The 24335-nt window shown below is 38.2% G+C and overlaps 1 protein-coding gene across 1 annotated transcript in view; it reads left to right on the forward strand.

Annotated features, from left to right (window-relative positions):
- Positions 1-24040, forward strand: part of TEX10 (testis expressed 10) — a 69453-nt gene extending 45413 nt beyond the window's left edge. Inside the window, exons 10-15 of the mRNA XM_036737637.1 lie at positions 2724-2812; positions 4260-4393; positions 13747-13827; positions 16634-16815; positions 19640-19850; positions 23839-24040. Of these exons, the coding sequence (XP_036593532.1) occupies positions 2724-2812; positions 4260-4393; positions 13747-13827; positions 16634-16815; positions 19640-19850; positions 23839-23952 (811 nt within the window). The 3' untranslated portion in view covers positions 23953-24040. The remainder of the gene's footprint in view (positions 1-2723; positions 2813-4259; positions 4394-13746; positions 13828-16633; positions 16816-19639; positions 19851-23838) is intronic.
- The last annotated feature ends 295 nt before the right edge of the window (positions 24041-24335 follow it).

Here is a 24335-nt window from a genome sequence, read left to right on the forward strand (position 1 = left end):
CAAAAGGATCCTAACAGGCTATAGCGTTGGGCCGACTCTATTAAGATGAAGTTCAATAGAGATAAATAGAAAATCCTGCGTTTTTGTGCAAAAATTCATCTTTACAAGCAGAAGATGGGATGGTAGCACATGGTTAGATTTTGTTTTTATCTATGGCGTCCTTGGGGCAAAAGCCTAGTAATGGAATCTGGTTCAAACGGTATAGATATTTTGAATGTTTTGTTTGCATAATTCCAAATTGCTTACCAAAGTTGTACTGTTTCACAACTACACCAATAATGCACTAGTGTGCCCATCTTCTCAAAGCTCCTCCAAGGTTGAGAATTGATTGGACAAGAATGGGTGATAGGTGAGGGTTTTCACTATTCTGTCTCTTAGTCCTTCAAAGTTGGTAAGCAATTTATGCTAATATAATTTTTTGTGAAATTTTGTTAAAATAACAAAACTTCTGTGTCCTATTCTTATAAACTTATTATGAAGAGATTTTTACCAACCTATTAAAAAGAGAAATTTGAGGTTTATTGTTTTGTATTACCAGTTTACTTTTTGATTATTAATAGTGATTTATTCAGTATTCTATTTCTCATTAAGAATCTTGATAATAAAAATATTTTATATCTATAACATTAAGAATCTTAATGAAAGTGTGTGTGTGTGCGCGCGCACACACACATACACACACACACACCATTATTCCTTAAAAGAATGTTATGTTCTTTGGGAGACTTGGGGCAACCTAGTACAAAAGTGAAATTTGTAAATAGAATAGGTTAATTTGTATTTGAATTCATCTTAAATGATACAGCATAAAAATTAAATACTTTCTATAGCCTTGCTGTAGCTTGAAAGGTTTTGATGGCTTTGTGTGTGGTTTTCATTTTCAGTATATGTTGCATGATCCTTCAAACTTAACTAGAAACCTTTTTGGTTCCCAAGGGGGAAAAGAAAGCTTATAATTATTTCCAGTGAAGAAGCAGTAGTCCATCTCTTATTTTGGCCTGCTTGCTGCTTCACCTTCAGGTCACCATGAGCTCTATGAGCATCTGGAAGAAAAAGGAACATTGGTAACTATGATTAGAATTAAGTCTTTTTTGTGTATATGACAGAAGGAAAAAGAAATTAGTTAGGTTGAGTATGTGCTCGAAGAAATGTACAAAAAAAGGTTAAGGTTAAAAAAGAATTAGTTTTATTTAAAAAATACTGTTCCACAAGTCAAAAGATGACTTTTTCTTTAAAAAGAGCATTTTTATTATAACTTTAAAATGTCCTTTATAATTCATTTCATGTAATAGTTTTATTCTGTAGGATATGGGAAAAATGCTAGACAGCAAGATGGGAAGCACTCGTTCTGCCATTAACTAGCACTTTCAGAGAGTGGTGTAACCTGCCTGGGACTTAATTTATCCTACCGGCAAACACTGTAAAATGAGGGGTTTGGGCTAAATTCTCAAAGGTGATTTCCTACTATAGAATTACATTTCTTTTATGTTTTGAGAGACAATGTGTTATGTTTTGAGAGCTACCCAACCTATTGCTTTGAAATGTAAGCTGACGGTGTCTTTGAGTTGTTTTAATACCTGAGCTTGATCTCAGTTGAGGAGATTAGCTTTTTTTTTTTTAACTTCTAAATAAATAAACTATTAAAGGAACCCCAGTGAAGCTAAGAATATTGGGCCCCTATTCCTGCTGGGATTCACCTCTCCATCTTCTTTCCACATCTACTGCCTGTGATATGTTGTAACTTGTAGAGAGAGAGTGTGTGTGTGTGTGTGTGTGTGTGTAATTAATTTCTAGTAGTGTTAGAACCTTTATTCTTTGATACTTTTGACTCTTCGCGTATCTTAAATGTGTGTGTATATTGCACATATACATGTGCCTGTGCACGCATACACACATATATATAAAAAGTACAACTTGCCCACCTTACAGATAAGGACACTGAGTCATAGACTGTGTAACTGTGATCAGATTTCTTTACTGCCCTAGGCTTCCCTTTTCATCCGCTGTGCCATGATGAGATTGAACTAGATGATCTCTAAGGTCCTTTCCAGATCTGAGATTCTTAGGTTTCGTGATTTCTAGTAAAGTCTTTGTCTGAAGGGAAAAGAAAAATGGTGCTACAGTGGACAGAGTGCCAGCCCTGGAGTCAGGAGTACTCATCTTCATGAGTTCAAATCTGGCCTCAGATACTTACTAGCTCTGTGACCCTGGACAAGTTCACTTAACCTTGTTTGCCTCCGTTTCCTCATCTGTAAAATGAGCTGGAGAAAGAAATGGCAAACCACTCCAGTGTCTTTGTGAAGAACACCCCAAATGGGGTCACGAAGAGTCAGACACAACTGAAGCAACTGAATAACAGCAGATATTTAAATTTTAATCTACTCTGCTTCCCAACTGCTTTTGGAGCCATTGAGCTTGAGTTCCCCTTATTTCCCTTCCTTTTTATCAGGTTTTTTTTTCTGGGGACAGGCAGGTGGGAGGGATGGGAGTGGGGAGAGGAAGATGGCATATTTGGGGTTTTTTTTGGATTGGGAATTAGAAGACCTAAATCTGAGACAACTTGATTGTGAGACTGTGGGCAAATTACTTAGCCTCTCTGAACTTTTTTAATCATCCGTAAAATATAGGTAATAATACTCGTGATTTCCTTCACAGAGGTGTTGTAAGTGAAGTTTCTCATAAATTGTAAGGTACTCTATAAATGTGAATTACTGTTTTTGTAGATCTGCATTTTCTGGATGGAAACGTTCTCTGCAAGCAAGTACAATGAATGATGTGGACTATTTCAGTTTCTTATTTTCAACTCTCACAGGTATTTCCTACCACTCCTACATCTCCTCCCTCCTTTTCCTTTCTTGCTATGTTGGCAAAGAGGGGAATGAGGATATTGCTGTGTGTTGGCATTCATGTTTCAGTATTTAAAGTTGTTAAACTTTGGAATTCTCAGATGATAAATGAATGAGAGTGCCCTTACATTCCTGTTGGCTTAATAATGCCATTCACTGTCTTCATCATTCTCTTTAAAGTGTTACCAGGCTGAAATGGTCTGCTTGGTTTACTTTAGAAAGTTTGAAGGAAATCCTTTAAAAGTACTGTTTGAATTGGTTTTTTTCCCCCTTATTGACTTTAATTTTCTATTTTAAACATGACTAAAAAGGCCATTTTAAAATGTACCATGCTTTCAGTATCCCTTAGTATTGTACTCAATTCTCTTTGCCTTCCTAGATCAGTGCTGTAAAACATGTTTAGAAGGCATGCAGTGTGTGAGCACTGTTTTAAAAAATAAGTGCATGAGAAACCATCCACTTTGGGAACAAACACACTGATGGGTTATTATTGATCAGAGCTACGTATTTAGCATCTAAAATTGGTTTTAAATGTTTTTTTTCCCCAGGATTTTACTGGATGAAATGAATATTTATTAGGAAAGAATCCTATTTGAAGGGTACCCTAGTTAGCGAGATTTTGTAGCATTTTGGCTTTTAACTTCTTTCTCAAGGCTGCTGTTTGATTAGATGATAGAGCACAACGTAGTATAACTTGAATTTAGGAAATTAAAAATGATAAAGTTAGCTACAAATTATCTATTTTAAGTTTATTATTTATATTGTGCCTTAGAGTGTACACTAGTAATATTTTAAATTAGGGTTATACCACTTATTCCTTGCTTTGGCGAGCAGTCACTATTTCTCTTATGATTTTCTTTTGCTACCTTTTTTAAGAAATTGTGGCTTTCACCGTAGTTAGATAAAACCCTGTGGTAGCTCCTCACAAAGCTAATGGAGGTCATCATGTCTCCCATGCACAAAAGTCTGTGGTGTTTAATCATTGTTCACCTCCCATTGCTGTTGTGTTTCACTTTGCAGTGTCTTATACAAAGTGCTAGAACATAAAAAAGAATGGAATAATTCATTCAGTTATTAAGAATTAATATGGAATTTGTCTTCATTGTTACTTTCTCTATACTGTACAGAAGACAGTATCTTCTGAAAAGATAATGCCCTGAAATAGACCTTGGTGTTATCTAATGGAAAAGGCACTGAATCTAGAGTTAGAATGCCTGTGTTTTAATCTGGACTCAGCATACCACTTTAAAGAAATCATTTAATGAATCCTATAGTTCTCAGTTTACTCATTATGGGACTCAGTTTTCTCATTTGTGAAATTACAAGACTGTATTAGATGATTTTTAAGGTGACCTCCAATTCTAAATCCACTTATAGCATGATACTAGTTTTCATTAATTTTACTTTCTTTAGGGTTTTCAGCCAAGGAGATGTCGTGGCTTCAGAGCATCCGAGGGAATCCTCATATCAGCCAAACACAGCTCTCACCAGTACTTCTCTACCTAACTGACTTGGATCAGTTTTTGCACCACTGGGATGTGACAGAGGTAATTTTGACATTAATTTCAAGTCATAGCCAGTGGTAATTATCTTAACAATTTAATGAAATTTGAATGTTTACAGTGTTCAAGGCACAGTTTAAGTTATGGTCCCTGCCCAAAAGGAGTACAGTCCAGTCCTGTAGACAACATAAGCATGTCAAAAATTTAATATGAAATAACAGTTCAACTACTGAAATATATAAAATGAATTTTATTTCTAAGTGAATGCCCAGATGGTGGGTCAGAAAATTTAGAGATGATATCATTTGCAAAATTCTGTTTTCTTTCCAAACAATTTATAATTTTTTTTAAGCGTTTAACAATTTTTTAAAATTCTGAATTCTTTCCCTCCCTCCTGCCCTCCCCCATCCATTGAGAAGACAAAAATGTGATCTTAGTTATACATGTGAAATGATGCAAAACATTGGTGTCTTAGCCGTGTTACCAAAAAAAGCAAGAAAAATAAAGTGCAAAATTATTGCAGAAGGCATTGTGTACAAAGGCTCAAAGGTTTCAGCTTGTTTGCTCCCTCATTTAATAATATTTTATTTTTTCCAATTATGTGTAAAGATAATTTTCAACGTTCTTTTTTGTAAGATTTTGAGTTCTACATCTTTTTCTCTTCCTTCTCCCCTTCCCAAGAGAGCAGTGAATCTGGTGAAGGTTATACATGTGCAATTACATCAAACATTATTTCCACATTAGTCATGTTGTGAAGGAAGAATCAGAACAAAAGGGAAAATCACGAGAAAGAAAAAACAAAAGTGAGAATAGTTTGCTTTGATCTGCATTCAGACTCCATAGTTCTTTCTCTGGGTGTGGATAGCATTTTCCATCATGAGTCTTTTGGAATTGTCTTGGATCGCTGTATTACTGAGAAGAGCTAAGTCTATCATAGTTGATCATCACACAATGTTGCTATTGGTATATACAGTGTTCTCCTGGTTCTGCTCAGTTCACTCAGCATCAGTTCATGTAAGTCTTTCCAGGTTTTTCTGAAATCTTCCTGCTCATTTCTTGTAGCACAACAATAGTATTCCATTACATTCATATGCCATAAAAGGTTGCAACCTGTACGATCAGTTTTACTTGCCTGAGTGCTTTATTAGTTATAGAGAAGGTTGTAAAAAATAGCCAGGAGACAGCTTTTGGAATGCCTTGAATTTCAAGGCCAAGAAGTTTTATGTTTTACTTATTAAAGGACTTATTAAAGTCCTTGTTGGGCAGGAGTGAAATAAGAGTGTGATATGATTAAAAAGTGTTTTATGAAGACTAATCTAGTTGCAGTTGACTAGATTGGAGAAGGAAGAGATCAGAGGGAGTTTCCAGAGTAGTTGGAAGGTATCTCAGAGATCTAGTCCAGCTGGTTCATGAACAGGAATGCCTTCTATAGCATACATGACAAGTGGTCCTGCAGCCTTTTGGTGGAGAGTCTCCAGGGAGGGAGAATCTGTTATCTCTTAAGGTAGCCCATTCCTTTTTTGGATAGCTCTAATTTTTAGAAAAAAGTTTCCTTATATCAATCCTGAATTTATTTCTTTGCAAATTTCCCTCATTTGCTTCTAGTTTTTTTTCTCTGGAGTCAAGAAGAGCAGGACTAAGTTCATGTGATAGTTCTTTAGATATTTGAAGACAGTTGTCCCTCCCCCGCCAAATCTTGTTCAGACTAAACATTCTCACTTTCTTTAACCACTCCTCACAGAATGTGAACTCGAGAATTTTCAGTGTCCTGGGTGCTCTCCAGTTTATCAGTGTCCTTTCTCAGATTTTGTGCCCAGCACTGAAGAGAGTGCTTCTAGTGTTGTGTGACTGGGACTCTCGTTCCTGCTTCAAGACAGTGCGCTGCTCTTCATTCATCCTAAGATCACACGGGCTTCTTTGGCTATAGTGTTAGCCTGTTGACTCACTGAGCTTACAGTTTGCTGAAAACCCTCAGATAGCTTTCACATGAAGTGCTTTCTAGTCACACCCTCCTCTGTTTTATTGTAAAGTTGTTTTTAACCCAAATATTATACTTTAACATTAGATTTAACATGAGATTTAGCCCAATATTTGTCAGCTTGTTCTTGGTTTCTTATTCTGTCTATGTTGTGTCATCTAGAGATTTGATAAGCATGCCACTTTTGCATTTATGTAGGTCTCCAGTATAAATGGGCACAGGGCTAGCGTATTCTCCTTGGAGACTTCCTTCCAAACTGAGACTGACTTACTCGTGGCTACTCTAGGTAGCCAAATCTGAATCCACCTAACTGTGGCATTGTCTGGTCTACATCCTTCCATCTGTTCTACAGGAATTGCATGAGAAACTTCTCTCTCCAGTTTGTGTACAGTGTTTCCCTGATTTGTCAGTCTAGTAATCTTGTCCTCTTCACCCCCCAAAAAAGTGAGGTTACTCTTACTTGATTTATTTTGGGGGAAAAGGTTGGCTCTTGGTGATCACCCCTTCCTTTTCTAAATAGTCATTAATCATTCTTTTGGTAATATGCCGTAGAGTTTTGTAAGGAATTAGTCCGCTGGCTGAATATTTACAAGCTTCATTCTGGTCTTGGTTTTTGAAAATAGGGATGGCATTTTCCTTTATACATTCCTTTTCTAATTCTCCACATCAAAGATCACAGACATTGTCATATCTAAGTGAGTACATGAAACGGCCTTTGCCTAAAAGGGCCAGGGTCTCCCATTGCATCCTGGGCCATCTCCATTCATCCTGGTGAATATCAAGTCACTGGAACCAGATGTCTCTGGAGGAGAAAATGAGGCTGGTGACCTTACACAGCCCTCTCTCACTCAAATCAAAGTCAACTGTGAGTCATGTCATCATTTCCCTGATGCCAAGGTCCACTTCAAAAACAAAGGATAAACACAACAACTTCTTTCGGTGCCTCAGTTTGTACTTCATCTGGGCCTGGTGACTAGCATGATCAAGGGATAGCTCTGTCCTTTCTTACTGTCTCTTTTTGTTTTAGCATTCATCATGCATTTATTAGATGCCTACTCTGAGCCAGGCACACTTAGGATAAAGACAAAAGCAAAATAGTCTCTGTCCTCAAAAGACCTTACCTTCTTACATTCTTTGGGTTGGTGGGTGGGAACAACATGTACATAGAAAAACAAGTATTATATATCTACAAAGTAATTCAGGTATGCTCTAGAGGTCAGAAATAGGCCTTGTGTAAAAGGTGAACCTTGATTGAAGATAGGGATTCTGCAGGGCCCAAATGGGGCTGCATTCTGGTTAATAGGTCACTTGCTCAAAACTTATTTCTTACAAATGTGAAACTGGGGTATGATGGATTTCTAAATGTCAGTGAATAATGGAATGGCATATTTATACAGATCGTTATAGACCTAAAGGAGTTACATTAGAAATGGGAAACAGATTTTAACGAGATCATGCTTGGAGAGAAAAGAAGGGTCTTTTCAAGGACACATTCAGCCCTCAGCTGAAGAGAAGACGGTTTAGATATAGTGTTGTAATGTAACTGTTCGTGTAAGATAAGAACATATAGATTCCCTGTTTGAGTGAGAATTCCTATCATGTAGATAAGAATCAAGAAAGGAAGAGTCTGGATCTTGGGTGTCTTAAATGAATTCTTCCAGTTTTGTAAGTTTGTATCCAACATATTTCTCTTTCTTCCACATAGGACAGGTCACATAGGTTCATTTTTTCCCCCCAACACAGGAATTGTGTTATGTGTATATTGAGTTAGACTATGGTCAGGCAGATTTTTAGGCACAGGCAAAAAAAAATTTTTTCTATTATGGGGAAGAAGAGGGGTCAGATAGCTTGTGAGAGCACTGAGAGAAGAGATCAAATGTTGTGAATGGGTAGCATCAGGCGGGACCATTTGACCAGAAGGTTTGTGTTTTCAGTCATTCAGCTTGCAGGTTGGAGTAATTAAAATCTATTTTGGTTCCAAAGACATTTAGTATCTACTGTGTGCAAGATGTTATGCTAGGGGCTAAGAATTGAAAGACGAAACCAAAATGGGTGTTGCCATTTAAGAGCTTAGCTTCTATAAGGATTTTTATGTCCATAGAAGCAGCATAGTACTTAGCAAATATTTATTAAAGACTAGGATACAAGAAAAAGTCAAAGTCCTTGCTCTCAGAGAGTTCACAATCTAATGGGGGAAACAACACACAAACTACCATGCACAAACAGGATACAGGGTAAAATGACTCATTTTTTATTTGGTTTGAGTTTTTCATGTGTGTGTGTAAGGCAGAACTTAAATGCTAAAAAAGAGCATTTTCATACAGACAGCAAAATACAAAAAGAATCAATAGAAGAAAGCTACTAAAATGAAGGGGGATTGGGAAAGGCTTCTTGTAAAAGTTCGAGTTTTAGCTGGGACTTGAAGAAAGTCTGGAAAGTCAGTAGGTGGAGATGAAAAGGAGAGCCTTCACTTCATGCAGTGCAGCCACTGAGAATGCTGAGGGTCAGGAGATGGGGTGTCTCATTTGAGGAACAGCAAGGAGGTCAGTGTCACTGAATTCCCTGTGGGGCCCTGTTGGTCTTTCTCACTAGAATTGATTCTCTGTCTTGTGAGTTTCATTCTTGAGCTTCTCTCTCTTCTGGGCTTTCTTCCCCTACAGAATTTTAGCTCAGTGAACTCTTCCGTCTTCAGAACCCTTTGAAATTTGCTCTAGGATGCACGCTAGACTTTGGTCTTTTATTCTCTTGTGTATTATAAATTTTTAAACTCACTTTTCCTCAATATCTCCAAAATTTCATCCCACCGAAGAGTTTTTCCTTGTTGAGAATAGGATGTAGAATGGAATTTCCTCTTATTGAATTACTAGCTGCTCTCTTTTGGACTGAGAGAGAACTCCAGAATATATATATATATATTTAAATAATTGAAGTCCCCCATTATGCATTTGGTGTGCTTCTAAGGATTAAATGAATAAAGGGCTTGAACTTCTGGTGCTGCTTTGAGGAATAGAAGGGAAGAATTTCAAGAGACTTTTCAAGAGAGTTCAAGAATTGACAGAACATAGTGATTAGGCATTAGTAGTGAGAGAGAGGTGAGAGTTCACTGCTATCCTCTTAATTTATCCACCATTCTCATGTCCACTAGGGCCCTTCTTGTGGCAAATGACAATCCCTCTCCTTGACCTTTATCCCATTCCTTTCTGGCTCTTCTGGGACATTGCCTCTATCAGCCTTCACTTAGCCTGCTGCCCGCCACTCCCCCACCCCCCATCAATCCCTCTCTCTATTCACTGGCTCTTTTCATGCTGCCTGTAGACTTACCAAGGACTTTATCATCTTTAAAATCCCTTTGATTTAGGCTTCCATTAATTCAAGCTATTATCTTACATCTCGGAATCAAAGTAAAAATCTCAGACTACTTCATTCCTGAAATAGGAGTCTCTCACAGACTCTTAGGGTCATCTACACTCACTGACTCCCATTTCCTCATTCCTTTTCACTTCTTTTAAAAATGTTTTAATGGGGGCAGCTAGGTGGCACAGTGAGTAGAGCATGGCCCTGGAGTCAGAAGGACCTGAGTTCAAATCCATCCTCAGACACTTGACACACTCACTAGCTGTGTGACCCTGGGCAAGTGACTTAACCCCAATTGCCCTGCCTTCTCCCCTCCAAAAAAAATGTTTTAATGATACATATTTAGTCAGACACCTCTCTCTCACTTAGGTCTTGTAGGCGGACTGTTTATCGCTGTTTTGTTATTTCGTTGATCAGCGCTCCTAAGTCTTTTGAAGTTGTTTTTCTTTACAGTTTTTGTTGTAACTGATAAATTATCACGTAAGTTCAGCTTATTTTATCTGTATCAATTCATATTCTGAAGCTGTCCTTTTCTTTATGTTTTATAGTGGTATATTAAGGAAGCAGAACAGGAACTTTCATAATGATGACACAGAATGTAGCTGCGGGTCAGAAGGGTACCCTTGGCTTGGAGATGGCCACAAAATAACTGCTTTGAATACTTTTTTTTTTTAAGATAGTGTCCTTTTCATTTTTCTTTTATATCTTTACAGTATAGTCCTAGTAATGGTATTACTGTTTAAAGACTTTTTGGATATGGTTCCAAATTGTTTTCCTTTGTGACTTGAGGAATTCACAGCTCTACCAAGTCTACCACTGTTCCTGTTTTCAGTCTTTTCAGCATTTGTCATTTTGATTTTTTATCATCTTTGCCAATGGGATGATTATTATCAATGAGCATTTATTAAAAAGATTGCAGCGTGCCAGGAAATATACTAAGCTTTAGAGATAGAAAGAAAACTAAAAGAACAAACTCAAACATGATCTTTGCCCTCAAGGAATTACATTATAAATTGAGTTGAATTCAGTTATAAATTGAAACTAAAGTTTGTTTGAATTTTTATGTCTCCAATTTTTTAATTTTGTTCCTGTATTTCATGTGTATGTGTGTAATTTTGTGTATGTGTAAGGCAGATCTTAAATGCTAAAAAAGAGCATTTTCATATATCCAGCAAAACACAAAAAGAAATTTTTTTTTTGATAGGGCTAAGTCACAATTCTTTTTGAAGCCTTCATTCTCTATTTCATATCTCTTGTTTTAAAAAAAAAAAGGTACATACATTGTGTCAGTTAATTTCAAAACTGCCCTACTCATTTGTGCTTCCTTCTGAATTTCCTTATGTTCCCTTCTGCATTTGAAAAAAACATCCAGTGGTTGAGGTGGTTTTTTTTTTTTTTGTTGTTTTTTGCATTGCTCTTGCAAACCCGTTCTCCCACCATCCCTTTCATAAATTGAAAGAAAGAAGGACTAAAACCCTGGTAACGAATAAGCATAATCAAGCAAAACTAATCCCCCATTTTGGGTGGATGACTGTCCAAAAATGTATGTTTCATTCTGTACATTGTGTCCATTACTTCTCTCTTTGAGTAACATGTCTCATCATAGATCCTCTGGAGACATGGTTGGTCATTACACTCATCAGTCTTTTTAAGTGCTTCAAAGTTAAATTTCTTAATAATGCTGCTTGTATAAATTATTGTTACCCTCATTTAGCTCACTTTATTCTGCATCTCATTTATTCTGCAGTTCATACTCTCCAGGATTCTCTGAAATTGTCTATTTTGTTTCTTACAGTATAATAATGTTTTATTACATTAATATACTACGGTTTGCCTGTATATATATTCTGCAGTTGTTGAAGAGGAAATCTAAGGCATTCCCTTAGAGTTAGTTAGAAGTGTCAGACCAGGGGCAGCTAGGTGGTGCAGTGAGTAGAGCGCCGGCTCTGGAGTCAGGAGGACCTGAGTTTAGATCCAGCTTCAGACACTGATACACTTACTAGCTCTGTGACCTTGGGCAAGTCGCTTAACCCCAACTGCCCTGCCTTCTCCCCTTCAAAAAAAAAATGTCAAACTAGTTGGGGAGAAGTGTGCAGGACCAACCATATGTAGATGAGAAACTTTTAACAAAGTAAATATACAATATAACATACTATTAATTTGAGGTTTTCTAAGCCAGTATGTGGCCTGCAGGAAAATCCTTTTCTATTTGAGTTTGACACCCCAGCCTTATAGTTCTTTTCCTTCCCTCCCCTTTAATCCACCTTTCAGGATTAGGAAATTTGTGTAGTTTGTGACCCTTCCTTGGTGATATCCTCCTCTTACCTCCTCCCCTTCCCCTCCCGCCTTGTTTCTATGTTGAGTTTGATACACAAGACTGCTTGTGTGTGTTTAACACTCCCATGTCTCTTTCAGATAAGTTATATGCCCATTCCCCTCACGTCTTCTCCCATGTATGTGTACTCTTCTGTTCACCCCAGTTAACGTGAAATAGCAAGTTATACCAACTTCTCTCTTCTTTCTGGATTACTGTATTCCTTTTAATCTCCGTTCTTTTTCCCTCTCTTCAAACACTCAACTGAACCAGTTTACTTTCATGGTCCCTTAATTATGTAACTCTACTAATTTTTTCAAAATTTTAAGGAGATCCTTGTTTCTTTTTCCCTTATTAGAATGTTAGCACTTCATTGTCTTACGGCTCAAATAAATTTACCTTCGTGGGTTTCTCTGGTTCTTGTGTCTTAATACTTCATAGTTCCTACTTAGCAGTGGTCTTTTCATTAGAAATGCTTGAAAGTCCTCAATTCCATTGAAGATCTATTTTTTTCTCCTTCAGGTTCTTATTCAACTTTGTAGGACAAGTTATTCTTGGTTATAAGTATCTCTTTTGTACTTGTATCATAAGATCTCTAATTTATAGTAGAAGCTCCTGGTTCACGTGTAATCTGCATCTGCATCAGTTCAGACAAACCATCCCAGGTTTTTTTGCAGTTGTTTCTGAAAGATGGCCACTGATACCCCCATCCCAAAAAAGTGACAATTTAGTTACTTTTCTTGTGTCATTCCAGTTTGTTTTTCAGAACTGTTGAACCAATTCATAGCTCCATCAACAATATTTTATTGGGCCTCTCTTCCATCAACACTCCAACACTGTTTGTTTTTTATTACCTTCATGGATATGAGGTAAATTTTGAGTTCTTTTAGCTTGCATTTACACAGCATTTTTTTTGGTATGGTCATTGAAAATATTCAGTTCTTTTGAATTGCTGTACTTTTGGCATTAATATGTATATACAATACTACATTAGTCTGGATATTGGCTGTACTCCTAAAATGAGATGACTTTGAAAGGAAAAAAAAAGTTTAGACTGGGAAAAATTGCTCTGTTACAGCAACTATACTCAAATCCCAGAACTCATAGGCTTTTTGTAGCTGAGGCTAAGGCTTTCACCCAATACCCTTTTCTTTTCCATTCTGTGACCATGAATTCTTGCATCATAGCAGCAGTTCTTGGCTAGTAGGGTTCCTGGAGATTCCCCCAGTTCCTAGCCTAGCATTGGAGGAAGAAGGAGCAGTTGATAGGCTTTGTATTGAGATCCCTCCGGAGCTCAGGAGAGGGATAGAGGCAAGTCATTTGAAGTGTGTGAGGAAATTGGATCAGTTTTTTTAATTTGTAGGACCACAGGTTCCTCACTCCTGCTCTGTCCCTTTGCACTGGCTATCTCCCATTCCTTGACTGCTCTCCCACTGCACCACTTCCTCAATTTCTCTGGCTTCCTTCAAGACAACTCAAATCTGATCTTCAGTGGGAGATCCCTCATACCTTCCCCTGAGGTTATCTTCTGTTTACTCCGTGTGGGCATAGACTTTTCCTGCTGTTCAGGCTTCTAGGAAAAGCTGTTTCCACTATGTCTCTGGTACAAAAACACGATTATAAGCTGTTGTCAGACTTTGGGGAAAGGTCTGGTTTTTTTGATTGTATCAATACAAAGAAATCTTGTCTGTTGAATTTAAGTTTACATTGTGAAAACATTGATTAATTACTGGTTTTCCTTTATTCTGACAGGCAGTGTGTCACAACTTATCCATTATTCCTGCTCGAAGTCAGTGTTTGGATGTCCTGCAAAGTGCTATCAGTAAGCACATGGTAAGTATACTTTTTACTACCTATTGTATTCAGATGGAATTTTTTTTTAAAGTGTTGTAGGTAGTGTCATGACAGCCAAGGGACATTAAACTTCTTTAGAAAATGGGAGAGTTAATATATTGTACCTTGGTTCTTCCTTGGGGATCTTCTCTAAGGGACCCCCTTTCACCATGTGATATGAAAAGATCATTAGACTAGAAGTCAGAAGATTTGACTTGTAGGAAGCTCAGCTCTGCTCCTTGTTGGTTGTCTGACCTTAGGCAGGACAGTTAACACTCTTGTGCCTCAGTTTGCTTCTCTGTAAAAGGAGTGGGTTGGACCATAAGATTTCTAAGGTTCTGGAAGTCAGAGTATATGATTATATAATTCTAAATTGACCTCAGAGGTCATCTAATTCTCTGATGGGTCATAACCTTAGGGTCATCTCATAGCAAACATCCCCTTTATCCCTCTAAAATTTCCTTTATGTAGGACTAGTACTACTAGACTTGCACAAGCTGAAGAAGTGATGCTAAAGGAGCCAGTGGCTAAAGAAATGGAAGAAGTTAAAAGTTGAGTAAAGGTGGCAGTAGTGAGCATCGTTTCATGAAAACCTGTTATAGCCGTGGGTGGGAATTTCTTAGGGCCTCGACCTCTCGGGCTTCCTTGACTTTCACAGCTCCATTAAGCTGTCTTTCCCTCTCTTTTTTGCTCCCTGGTATATGTCCAGTGAATTGGTTAGTTAATATTCAATTTCACTCGCTTCTTTCTCCCCAAACCCTTCATCTCACTTTCCCTACCATAGCACTGCGATCTCTCTAGTCACCCAGGCCCACGCACCTTAACTCTTCCTTCTTTCTGTTTTTTGACCCTAAATCTTCATACTCTGTTCCAGGGGTGGGGAACCTGTGACTTCGAGGCCACTTGTGGTCCTCTAGGTCCTCAAGTGCGGACCTTTGACTGAATCCAAATTTCACAGACCAAATCCCCTTAATAAAAAGATTTGTTCTATAAAACTTGGACTCAGTCAAAAGGCTGCACCTGAGGACCTAGGAGGCCACAGGTTCCCCACTCCTGCTCTGTTCCTTTGCAGTGGCTATCTCCCATTCCTTGACTGCTCTCCCACTTCACCTCTTCTCCAATTTCTCCAGCTTCCTTCCAGATCAAATCTGATTTTCAGCAGGAGATCCCTCATGCCTTCCCCTGAGATTATCTTCTATTTACTCTGTTTATGTTTTGGATGTATTTATATGTTGTCTCTTCCTTTAGAATGCTAGCTCCTTAAGGTCTGGTTGCCTTTCTTTGTATCTCCAAAGCTTAGCTCAATAGGCCTTGTGGGTAGTAGCACTTGCTTGCTGACTATGACTGGCTGAAAAGTTTTTCCACCTTTATACACAGGAATAGGTGTGAAGGAAGTTGTAGCACAACCTGAAAGTCAAGAGATTTGGTTAAAGAAAGAATTCCTAAATAGAGCTTTCATAATTTTTTTTTAAGAGGTGTTAACTTTTCTAGGATCTTTGCTGTTGAATGGTTACAGTGGTGGTATTCAAGTAACCAGACTCCAAGCCATGTACAAACAGACAGTTGCCCAGCTTATAAATCATTTTGAATCTTGGAATGCACTTTCCCTGAAATGGTATATAATGGTTGGTTACTCTCCCAGGCTAGCCCACAAAAGCCTGGTTTAGCCTATATCATTCCTAAAATACAGTACTAGAATAACTAACTCATATGTGTAACAGAATTTCTGTTCAGAGATAGTCATGGTTCCAATTTAAGAAGTTAGGAACTTTGAATTAATCTATGGCTTGGGGGGTGTTGGAGGGGTTGGTAGTAAAGTGCTGTGGGGGGACCATAGGAGTAGCAGTTTTGTGGTGATAGCATAAAGCAGAGGTGTTAAACTTAGCAGAACTCATGAGGGACAGAATCGGGTTAAAATAAAATTGGGAAATGTTAAAAAAAGTTCATTGCACTATTAATGAATATAATTTTGGTTTCCTAAGTCAATATACAGCTTCAGGCATCCTTTTTTTTTGGACACCACTGGCATAAAGAACTTTGATAAGTTGAACAGTTGTATGTATCTTTACTGTGAATGTACATTGAAGTTCTTGTAAGTGGGCTTCATTACTTAGATTTATCTGAAAAAATTTCCTTGGGGGAAGAAATAAGGTACCTCCCTAAGAACAAAAGGGTACCATTTGGTGCAGTGGAATAATGAATTGTTAAATAACGTAATGCTGTACTGACTGTAAAGATGTACTCACATCATTACCTTTCTAGAGAGTAGTTCATACGAGGTGAGAAAGAAGACAGACTTAAATATTCACATCAAAATTCAGTGACTCTAGTAGCTGAGTTCTGTTCTTAGGTGCAATTGAGTTATTCAAGGAGAGCACTTGATAGAGTTAATTGTCCTCTGTGTCATTTAGAACCCACAGGTGTATGCCTGGTCACACCAAAGTCATTGTTATTTGGGAAGCTTGAAAAAAGTGTTAAAGGTATTTCTGAATGGCATAGATCTTTAAGTTATAATAAGGAAATTCTAGGAAAAAGGACACTTGTGGAAAGGAAGTATTAATTCAGAGGCATGTCTTTTCTTAAGATTGCTTTCTAAGGTGATTTAGTATAGGAATAAATTCTCAAAGGAAAATAGGAACTTTGAGGCAAGGGTGTAGGGACCTGTGTATTAAATTAATTTAAAGTAGAAGTGCTTTAAGGATGACTTTGGACTGAGCCTGTTTGGGAGTGGGAGTGGGGAGGCTTTGTAAGGAAGTGGATAGCATCTTTTGTAAATCTATAATTAACCTATGTCTTTTATACCTAGGCTGGATTGTCTGTAATCCCTGATAGCACTGCTGGATCTATTTTGTGTGTTGTGAGTAAGCTCCTGGATCAAGCTTGTGTACTTACTGAGACAATATATAAGTTTCTAGCGTCTTGCTGTTACAGTCTTCTTCACTTCCTCCTCACTTTAGAAAAAGCGGATGCAGAGCATATGAGAAAGAGGTAATGATTTTCATTTTCCACAACTTCTCTTCCTTTCACTTTCACCTCTACTCTGCATTGCACTCTTACCTTTCCAAAAAGAGAAAGTTTCTTCAGTGAATTTTCTTACTATACATGTTAGAAGTCTCACAAGAAAAAAAAAATGCAGCATCCTAGATTTATAGGAAGGTGAGCCTTTATTGTGATCCTTTGGATTTTGTTTCTGGCTTTATTGAGATGGTGAGAATTCTTGGGATTTAGTATTTATTGTTTTAAAGAAAGGATTTTTTTAAATTAGTTGGTCTGTGTTTAGATGCATAGTTTAATGTGCTATTTTGAATTCTAACTGAATTTTGAGTTATATCAAGCTTTTGTTCTATCATTTCTTGGGCTCTCAAGGCTAAAGTCAAGTTTCTGTCTCTTTTACTGGATCTTCATCCAGATCACACCCTCTCTAAACTGTAGGTGAAACCCAGGATTCTGTCCTGGGCCCATTTCTCTTCTTAGTGATCTCATTAGCTCCCATGGATTTAATTACTGTCTCTCTGGTGATAGTTCTCAGATCTTGTCTCAGTCTCTCTCCTGACCGCCACTCTCACATCTCCAGCTGCCTTTCAGACATCTCCAGCTAGTTGTCCAGTAAACATCTTAAAATCAGTATGTCCCAGACTGAACTCGTGATCTCCCCCAAACCCTCCCCTCTCATATCCAAGCTTTTGCTCAGGCCTGTTGATTTCACTTTTTTCATCTCTCCAATACTTTCCCTTCTCTTCTTTGACACTGCCACCACTCTGGTGCAGGCCCTTATCCCCTCTCGCCTAGACTATTATCGCATTGACCTGCTGCTGGGTCTGACTGCCTCAAGTCTCTCCCCACTCCAGTCAGACCTTTATTTAGGCACTAAAGTAATTTTCCTAAAGCACAGTTCTGATCCCATCACCATCCTACTCAGTAAATTCCGGTGGCTTCCTGTCACCTCCAGGATCAAATACAAAATGCTCTGTTTGGCAGTCAGAGCCCTTCATAGTTTAACTCCCTTCTTCCTCTCTAGTCTTCTCACACTTTACTCTCTACCACATACTCTTCTGTTCACTGACACTGATGTTCTGGCTGTTCCTCGAATAATATACTCCATCTCTTGGCTCATTTTCTCTGTCTGCCATACCTGGAACCTCTGGCTTTCCTGGCATCCTTTAAGTCCTAACTAAACTCTCATCTTTTACAGGCAGGCTTACCCAACCCTTCTTGCAGTGCCTTCCCTCTGTTAATTATTTCGTGTTTATCCTGTATATAGCTTGTTTTGTTTGCATGTTGTTTCCTTCATTAAACTGGAAGTTTTTTGAGGGCAAGGACTGTTTTGCTTTCTTTTGTATCTCTAGCATGTAGTAGGTGCCCAATAAATGTTTATTAAATGATCTATTTATTAAGCACCTACTACATGCCTGGACTGTGCTGTGTATTGGGAATACAAGCACAAAGAATGAAAAGAACCCCTGCTAACAAGGAGCTTACATTCTAATAGAGCAGACAAATACATATAAAATACACACATGCAAAAATAGAAAATTAATTACACATACAACATAATTAAATATAAAGTAATTTGAGAGGGAGGTCATAGTTGGGAATTAGAAAAACTTCATGCAGAAGATTGTACTTGAGCTGTGTCTTAAAGGAAGAGACAGACTGTTGTAGAGGTAAGAAGGTAATGCATTCTTGGTATGTAGGGTAGCCTATGCGAAGACAAGGAGATGGGAGATAATGTTGTATGGGAGGAACCAAGAACTTGTTTAACGAGATTGCAGAGACTAGGAGAAAGAAGACTGTCCAGTGAGGCTGGAAAGGTAGGGTGAGGCCAGGTTTTACACAGCTGTAAAAGCAAAGCAGAAGAATTTATGTTTCATCCTACAGGCAATCTCCTAGAAGCCACCAGAGTTGATTGAATAAGGGAGTCAAGAGAAAGATCAGTTTAGTTCTGTACACATTGAGTTTAGGATGTCTCTGGGGCATCCAGTTTGAAATGTTTTATTAGCCTTGCTGCTGAGGGCTTAAGTTGCTAAATGTCTCTGAAACTCAGTTTCCTTATCTGTGAAATAAGGATAGCGCTTGTACAGCCTACATTACAGAATTGTGTTAAGTAAAATATTACGTAAAATTTTTAAGTGCCAGATAAGTCTGATCTGTTACATCCTTCATCCTGATTATAAGATTATCCTGAAATACTTTTGTTCAATAGTAGAATCAAAGTAAATGGTATTTGTGTCATTCCCCTGGTCATTACTTCTTTTTGTGAGTCAGTGTTAGCTCCTAGGGGTCACCTTATTCCTTTCTGAAGCCTCAGAATACCCTGTGTTCTAGAATTTTGCCAGGAATCCAGAGTCTATTTCATTTTCTGATTTCTAGATTCTGCTTTTTTCCCTTTTGGGGGAAATCAGGACATTTTCTTTCATCTTAAGGGTATAATCTACTATTGATTAATATCTAGTGATGATCAAGCATCACTTGTTTTTTGTTTTGTTTTTGGTTCTTTGGATCAGTTTCTTCTCAGTCTTTTGGCCTGACTATTTAACTGATAGAGATTTAACACCACTAATAGTATCTATTTTTTGGGCCCAATAAATTGTCCCTTACCAGGTCTTCTAAAAGTCTGGGGCCTCTGTAATCACAGCATTAATTTTCTATTGAGATTAATTTCTTCCTCATTAGCTCTTATTTGCTACTTTCAGCTATTCAAACATATCCTGTTAACTGAATATTTTTGTTTGGGGGAAAGAAGAAGAAATGAACCTTTTCACTGCTGAATTCTTTATAGCTTCTTTTCCATGTCTGTACTTTTTATCTTTAGGGATAAATTATGGGGACCCTGTATTTCAGTATTGGCTGTTCTGCCCCGAGTACTAAGACTGATGCTCCAGAATCTGCAGATCAATAAAACATGTCAAGAAGAGTTGCCAGTTGTGGCTCAGCTGATTCGCTTGCTGCTGCAGCATGCACCACTGAGGGTGCATATGATGACAAATGCACTTCTGGTACAGCAGATTGTCAAGGATATTATGGTGAGAAGTTCTTTCACAGATTATTTCTTGGATTTTAGCATTAAATAATATAGTCTGAGCAGGCCCCGATTAGATAACCATTTCACTGTGGCCAAGGTTGGGGCTAGATCGTACCTTTGTGCTAACTAGTGCAGAAGTTGGTACCTTTGTCCCTCAGAGTAAGTGCTTTTAATTGTTTTTCCTGGTTCAAGCAGCATTCAGAATTATTTCATACCAGAGGCCCAAACGTTAAGGCTATAGAGCTGAATAAGACCTTGGCCAGAAACCACCCTGTGTTGTTGCTCAAGCAAGTTCTGCTACATTTGATTTTGTGGACAGTGGTATCTGAGATCATAGGATCCTAGATCTAGAGCTGGAAGAAGCAGCCCTCTACTTCAGTGGCCTTCCCCCCCAATACGTGTCTATATACTTGTTTATAAATTCTATCCATGTGCTGTGTACTAAAAGTTATGTACGTGATAAAACTTACGCAGTAATAGGCATTTTAAAAGGATGAGATGAAATACCATTTTATCCGAAAGGAGAGTTAGGAAAATCACTTTGGAAGCTGTGAGGAGAGACAACTAAGTGAGCCATTTCAGTCGTCCTGGCAAGAGCTGATGGTCTGGTAACATAGAAAGGGCTGGGTGGGAGATGTGGATATAAAAAAGAGATGTGTGTTATTGGAGACAAGCCCCACGTGCCCTTTACCGTGTTGCCTTACAGTAACAGCTGCTTTGTGAATTATTGGTGTTGAAAGAATTTTTTATTCCTTCCTGTAACTGTGCTGGAGTGTATTAATTTTAAGTGGAAGTCATGTTTCTTTTGTTCCAAAGATGGAAAAATTATCATGGCTGTTCCATTAGGTTCTTTTTCAGTAGTCAGAGTCTTAGAAGACATTTTACCCACCCTGCAGTGTCTGTTGTCTTGTAGGAAGAGTGTGTGCTTCATGCCCTCACTGTGCTGAGGATTATATGAGAGGATGGAGGAAGGGTAGAGAAAATGCCCTCTTTTGGGGGGTGGGCAGGGCAATTGGGGTTAAGTGACTTGCCCAAGGTCACACAGCTAGTAAATGTGTCAAGTGTCTGAGGTCGGATTTGAACTCAGGTCTTCCTGACTCCAGGGCCGGGGCTCTACTCTCTGTGCCACCTAGCTGCCCCCAAAATGCCCTCTTTTAAAAATTCTCTTTGTCAGTAGAGTACAAAAACATGGAATTCATGGTCAGAAAGACCTTGGTTCAGTGCCTCTACTCCTTAGCTTTGTAACTGGACAAGCCACTTAACTCTTTGACCCTTAGTTTCTCAGTTGACTTCTCTGCAAAATGGAGAATACCTGTGGTACTTACCTCCGAGGAAATAATGTTTATAAACATGCTTCACAAGCCATGAAGCCCACTCCAAATCTTGTTGCTCTTTTCACTGAAGGAACCTGAATTGCAGGACTAGATTTCTCTTGCAGGCATCACCTACACACAATCTTTAGTCTTATTTAGCCTTTCAGAAACCCTTTCCTTTTTGAACTGAACTCTGGCATTTGACACATTGCATGTATCAGTAGAACATAGGTTTTTACACTTCTGTTGTGTCATCCCCAAAGCCTGTGGCCTTCTGTCATATCTTTAAAATGCATTAAATAAAAATATATAGTATTATTACTATTTTTAAAAGCTCCCCCCGATTAAGAACTCTTGTCCTAGAAAGATCCTAGAGTCTGCTGTAGGATTTCTCTTTCTCCTCAAGAAGACCTTTCCATTCCTAAATTTTAATTCTCCCCTTAGGTCATTGATATTTTTTTTTTTCCCCTCCTGCTTGTCAGTATTTTTCTATCACTACTTCTCAGAGACCATTCCCTCTTCACTTGGGACACACCTTCTATTTGTTAGCACGTCAGGATACTAACCTTAACCCAGTTCACCATCCTCCTATATAAAGTCTGGGGCTGCTAGGAGTATTACTGTCAGAGATAATTTGTTTGAAATGAAAACTTGAACTCATCTAGATTTCATTTTACTTGATGAGGTAGGCAAAACAAGATGAGAATATTTTCCCTTTTCACTGTCATCTGTTTCTCCAAGTAGTTTGGGTATCTTTACCTTGGTATTGTTCTTGCTTTTGCCGAAGGAAGAGTACACAGAGTGCAGCAGGCCATTTTCTTTCTTTTTTAATTAATGAGCTTTTTATTTTTTCTCTTTCCCAACTCCATTAAAAAAAAAATAGAAGCCCTGTAACAAACATGCAGATAGTCACGCACAGCAAATCTCCTGAATCTTGAGTCTGTCACCTTTCTCTCAGGAGGTGGCTTTGTCAGTGGTCTCCTGGATTCACTTCATTGATTAGAGTTCTTAAGTCTTTCACAGTTGGTTTTTTAATAATACTGTTATATAAATTGTTCCCCGAGTCAGCTTATATGCAAGTGCTGCCTAGTCTCACAGGAACTATCTTCTTTGTGATTTCTCATGGTATGGTAGTATTTCCCTACACTATAAATTGTTGAGCTGTTCCCCAATTCCTGGATGCCTCCCCTTCTTTTTTGGTTCTTTGCCACTTACTAGCTCCTTTATATAAATAAATTTGTACGTAAAGGTCCTTACCCTTTTTAATCCCTTTGAGGTGAAGGTTTAGTAAATGTATCTGTCACAGGCCACCCCAAGTACAGTGTGTATGAAGTAGTGTCTCAGCTGTATGGATGGGGATGGTATTTCTTCTGCTGGGGAAATTGGCTGTCCCCGATTAACACCTACAACCTTCAGTGGCTTGTATTAATCTTTTTTATTGATTCCTTTAACTTTTATATAACTGTTCTTTTGCCCAAATAGGACTCTTTTCCTCTCCCAGAGAATCATCCTTTATCACAAAGAATTTTTTAAAAGGGGGGGGGATGGGCCGACATTTCATTCAGCAAGATCTCCAACACATAACGCAAATCAGACGTAGGCAGTTTTCAGTGCTTATATTCCCTCTTCTCAGAATAGAAGGGAAGGAGGTATGCTTGCTATCTCTTTTTTTAAATAATAGGACTTTCACTGGCTACTTTCCAACTAAGGGCTTTTGAATATTATCTCTCTACCTTTAATGAAAGATGTTACCGTTTATGAATCTTCCCCCCACCCATGTCAGGATTATAGTATGCGTTCATACTGGAAAAATCAAATGGGCTTTTGTCTCTGTTAGTAAGCAAATAATATAAACAGTGACACCACTATGACCACCCTAAGCCAGGTATTGCCAAGATTAATCATACTTGCTGTTTGAAATACCTCCAGGAAGCGGCATAGTATAGTGAATAGAGAACTGCTCTCAGAGCCAGGAAGACAGGGTTGCAAGTCTTACCTCCAATGCTCATTAGCTCAAGACAAGGTATTTACTGTTGTCTCTGTTGACTGTCAAATCTTGCTACACTAGAAGTCCTTCAGAAGGATACCTACATTCCTACTTAAGTCATAGGCTAGAGCTAAGGGGGCTGAACCAGTGGAGAAAAGTCTTTTAATAGGCCGGGCAGCATATCTGCATTCATTTGGGTACAAGGTGCTAGAGAAAAATTGTCATTGGAGCTAAGTATGGTTAGGGTTTTCAAGGCTGAAGAAACTACATGAAGCGTCTCCATAAATTGTTTACATTCCTCTTAGAATATGCTAAGAAGTGTGGGGGGGGGGATCATTTATATAAGGTGATTGTTCTCTACTGAAAATCCACTATAAATGTTAACTAAACCCAGAAGTCCGATTTAGTTGTGTTATATAATATTATTTCTTCATTGTTAAACTTTGTGATTCATTTAATGTAATGAATAGCTAATATGCAAACCACTGTTCTAGTGATCCTGAGGAATAGCTCTTGTCCTTGTGGAGCTTACAGTCGAGTTAGAAACGTTGGCTAGGTCTGTTGTGATTCTTCTTTAGCAGGGAGGCCATATTGGGGGGAAACGGACATAAATATTATTAAACAAAAACACGTGGCAGATGCCACACAAGACTTGGAGCAGAGGGTACTGATTCTTTTTTCCCATGCAGACAGTGAAGAGTGGAGGAACTCAGGAGCAGTGGCTCACAGACCTGCATTACTGCTTCAACATTTATCTGGCCAGCCGCCCCCAGAGCTCCGGGGCAGTTAGCACAGTCTGTTGAAGACACACAACTTTAAACTGTTTACTTCTGTATTATTTTGAAAAAACATTGGAACAATATTTCTCAATAAAGCTGAACTTTAAAGAAAGCTGCACGTGTGTTCCTTTCCTTTGTGACAGTGAAGTGAAAACATGTAACACTTGTTACAAATGACAGTGATCAGTAGTAGTGGATATTTTGATCATGAGTATTTATAAAAAATACTCTTGTCAAAGGGCACTATTCATTATGTATAAAGCGAAATGAACAAAAGCAGGACCATTTCAAGTCCGTTTGCTCCTTTTTGTTGCCCTATACAATATATACCCCATTAGTCGTCAAGTTTGTTTTTCATTGTGTGATGTTAAAATATATATATTGTGATTCCAATTTTCTATATGTCA

The sequence above is a fragment of the Trichosurus vulpecula genome, chromosome 9, assembly GCF_011100635.1.
Source record: "Trichosurus vulpecula isolate mTriVul1 chromosome 9, mTriVul1.pri, whole genome shotgun sequence".
Taxonomy (NCBI): Eukaryota; Metazoa; Chordata; class Mammalia; order Diprotodontia; family Phalangeridae; genus Trichosurus; species Trichosurus vulpecula.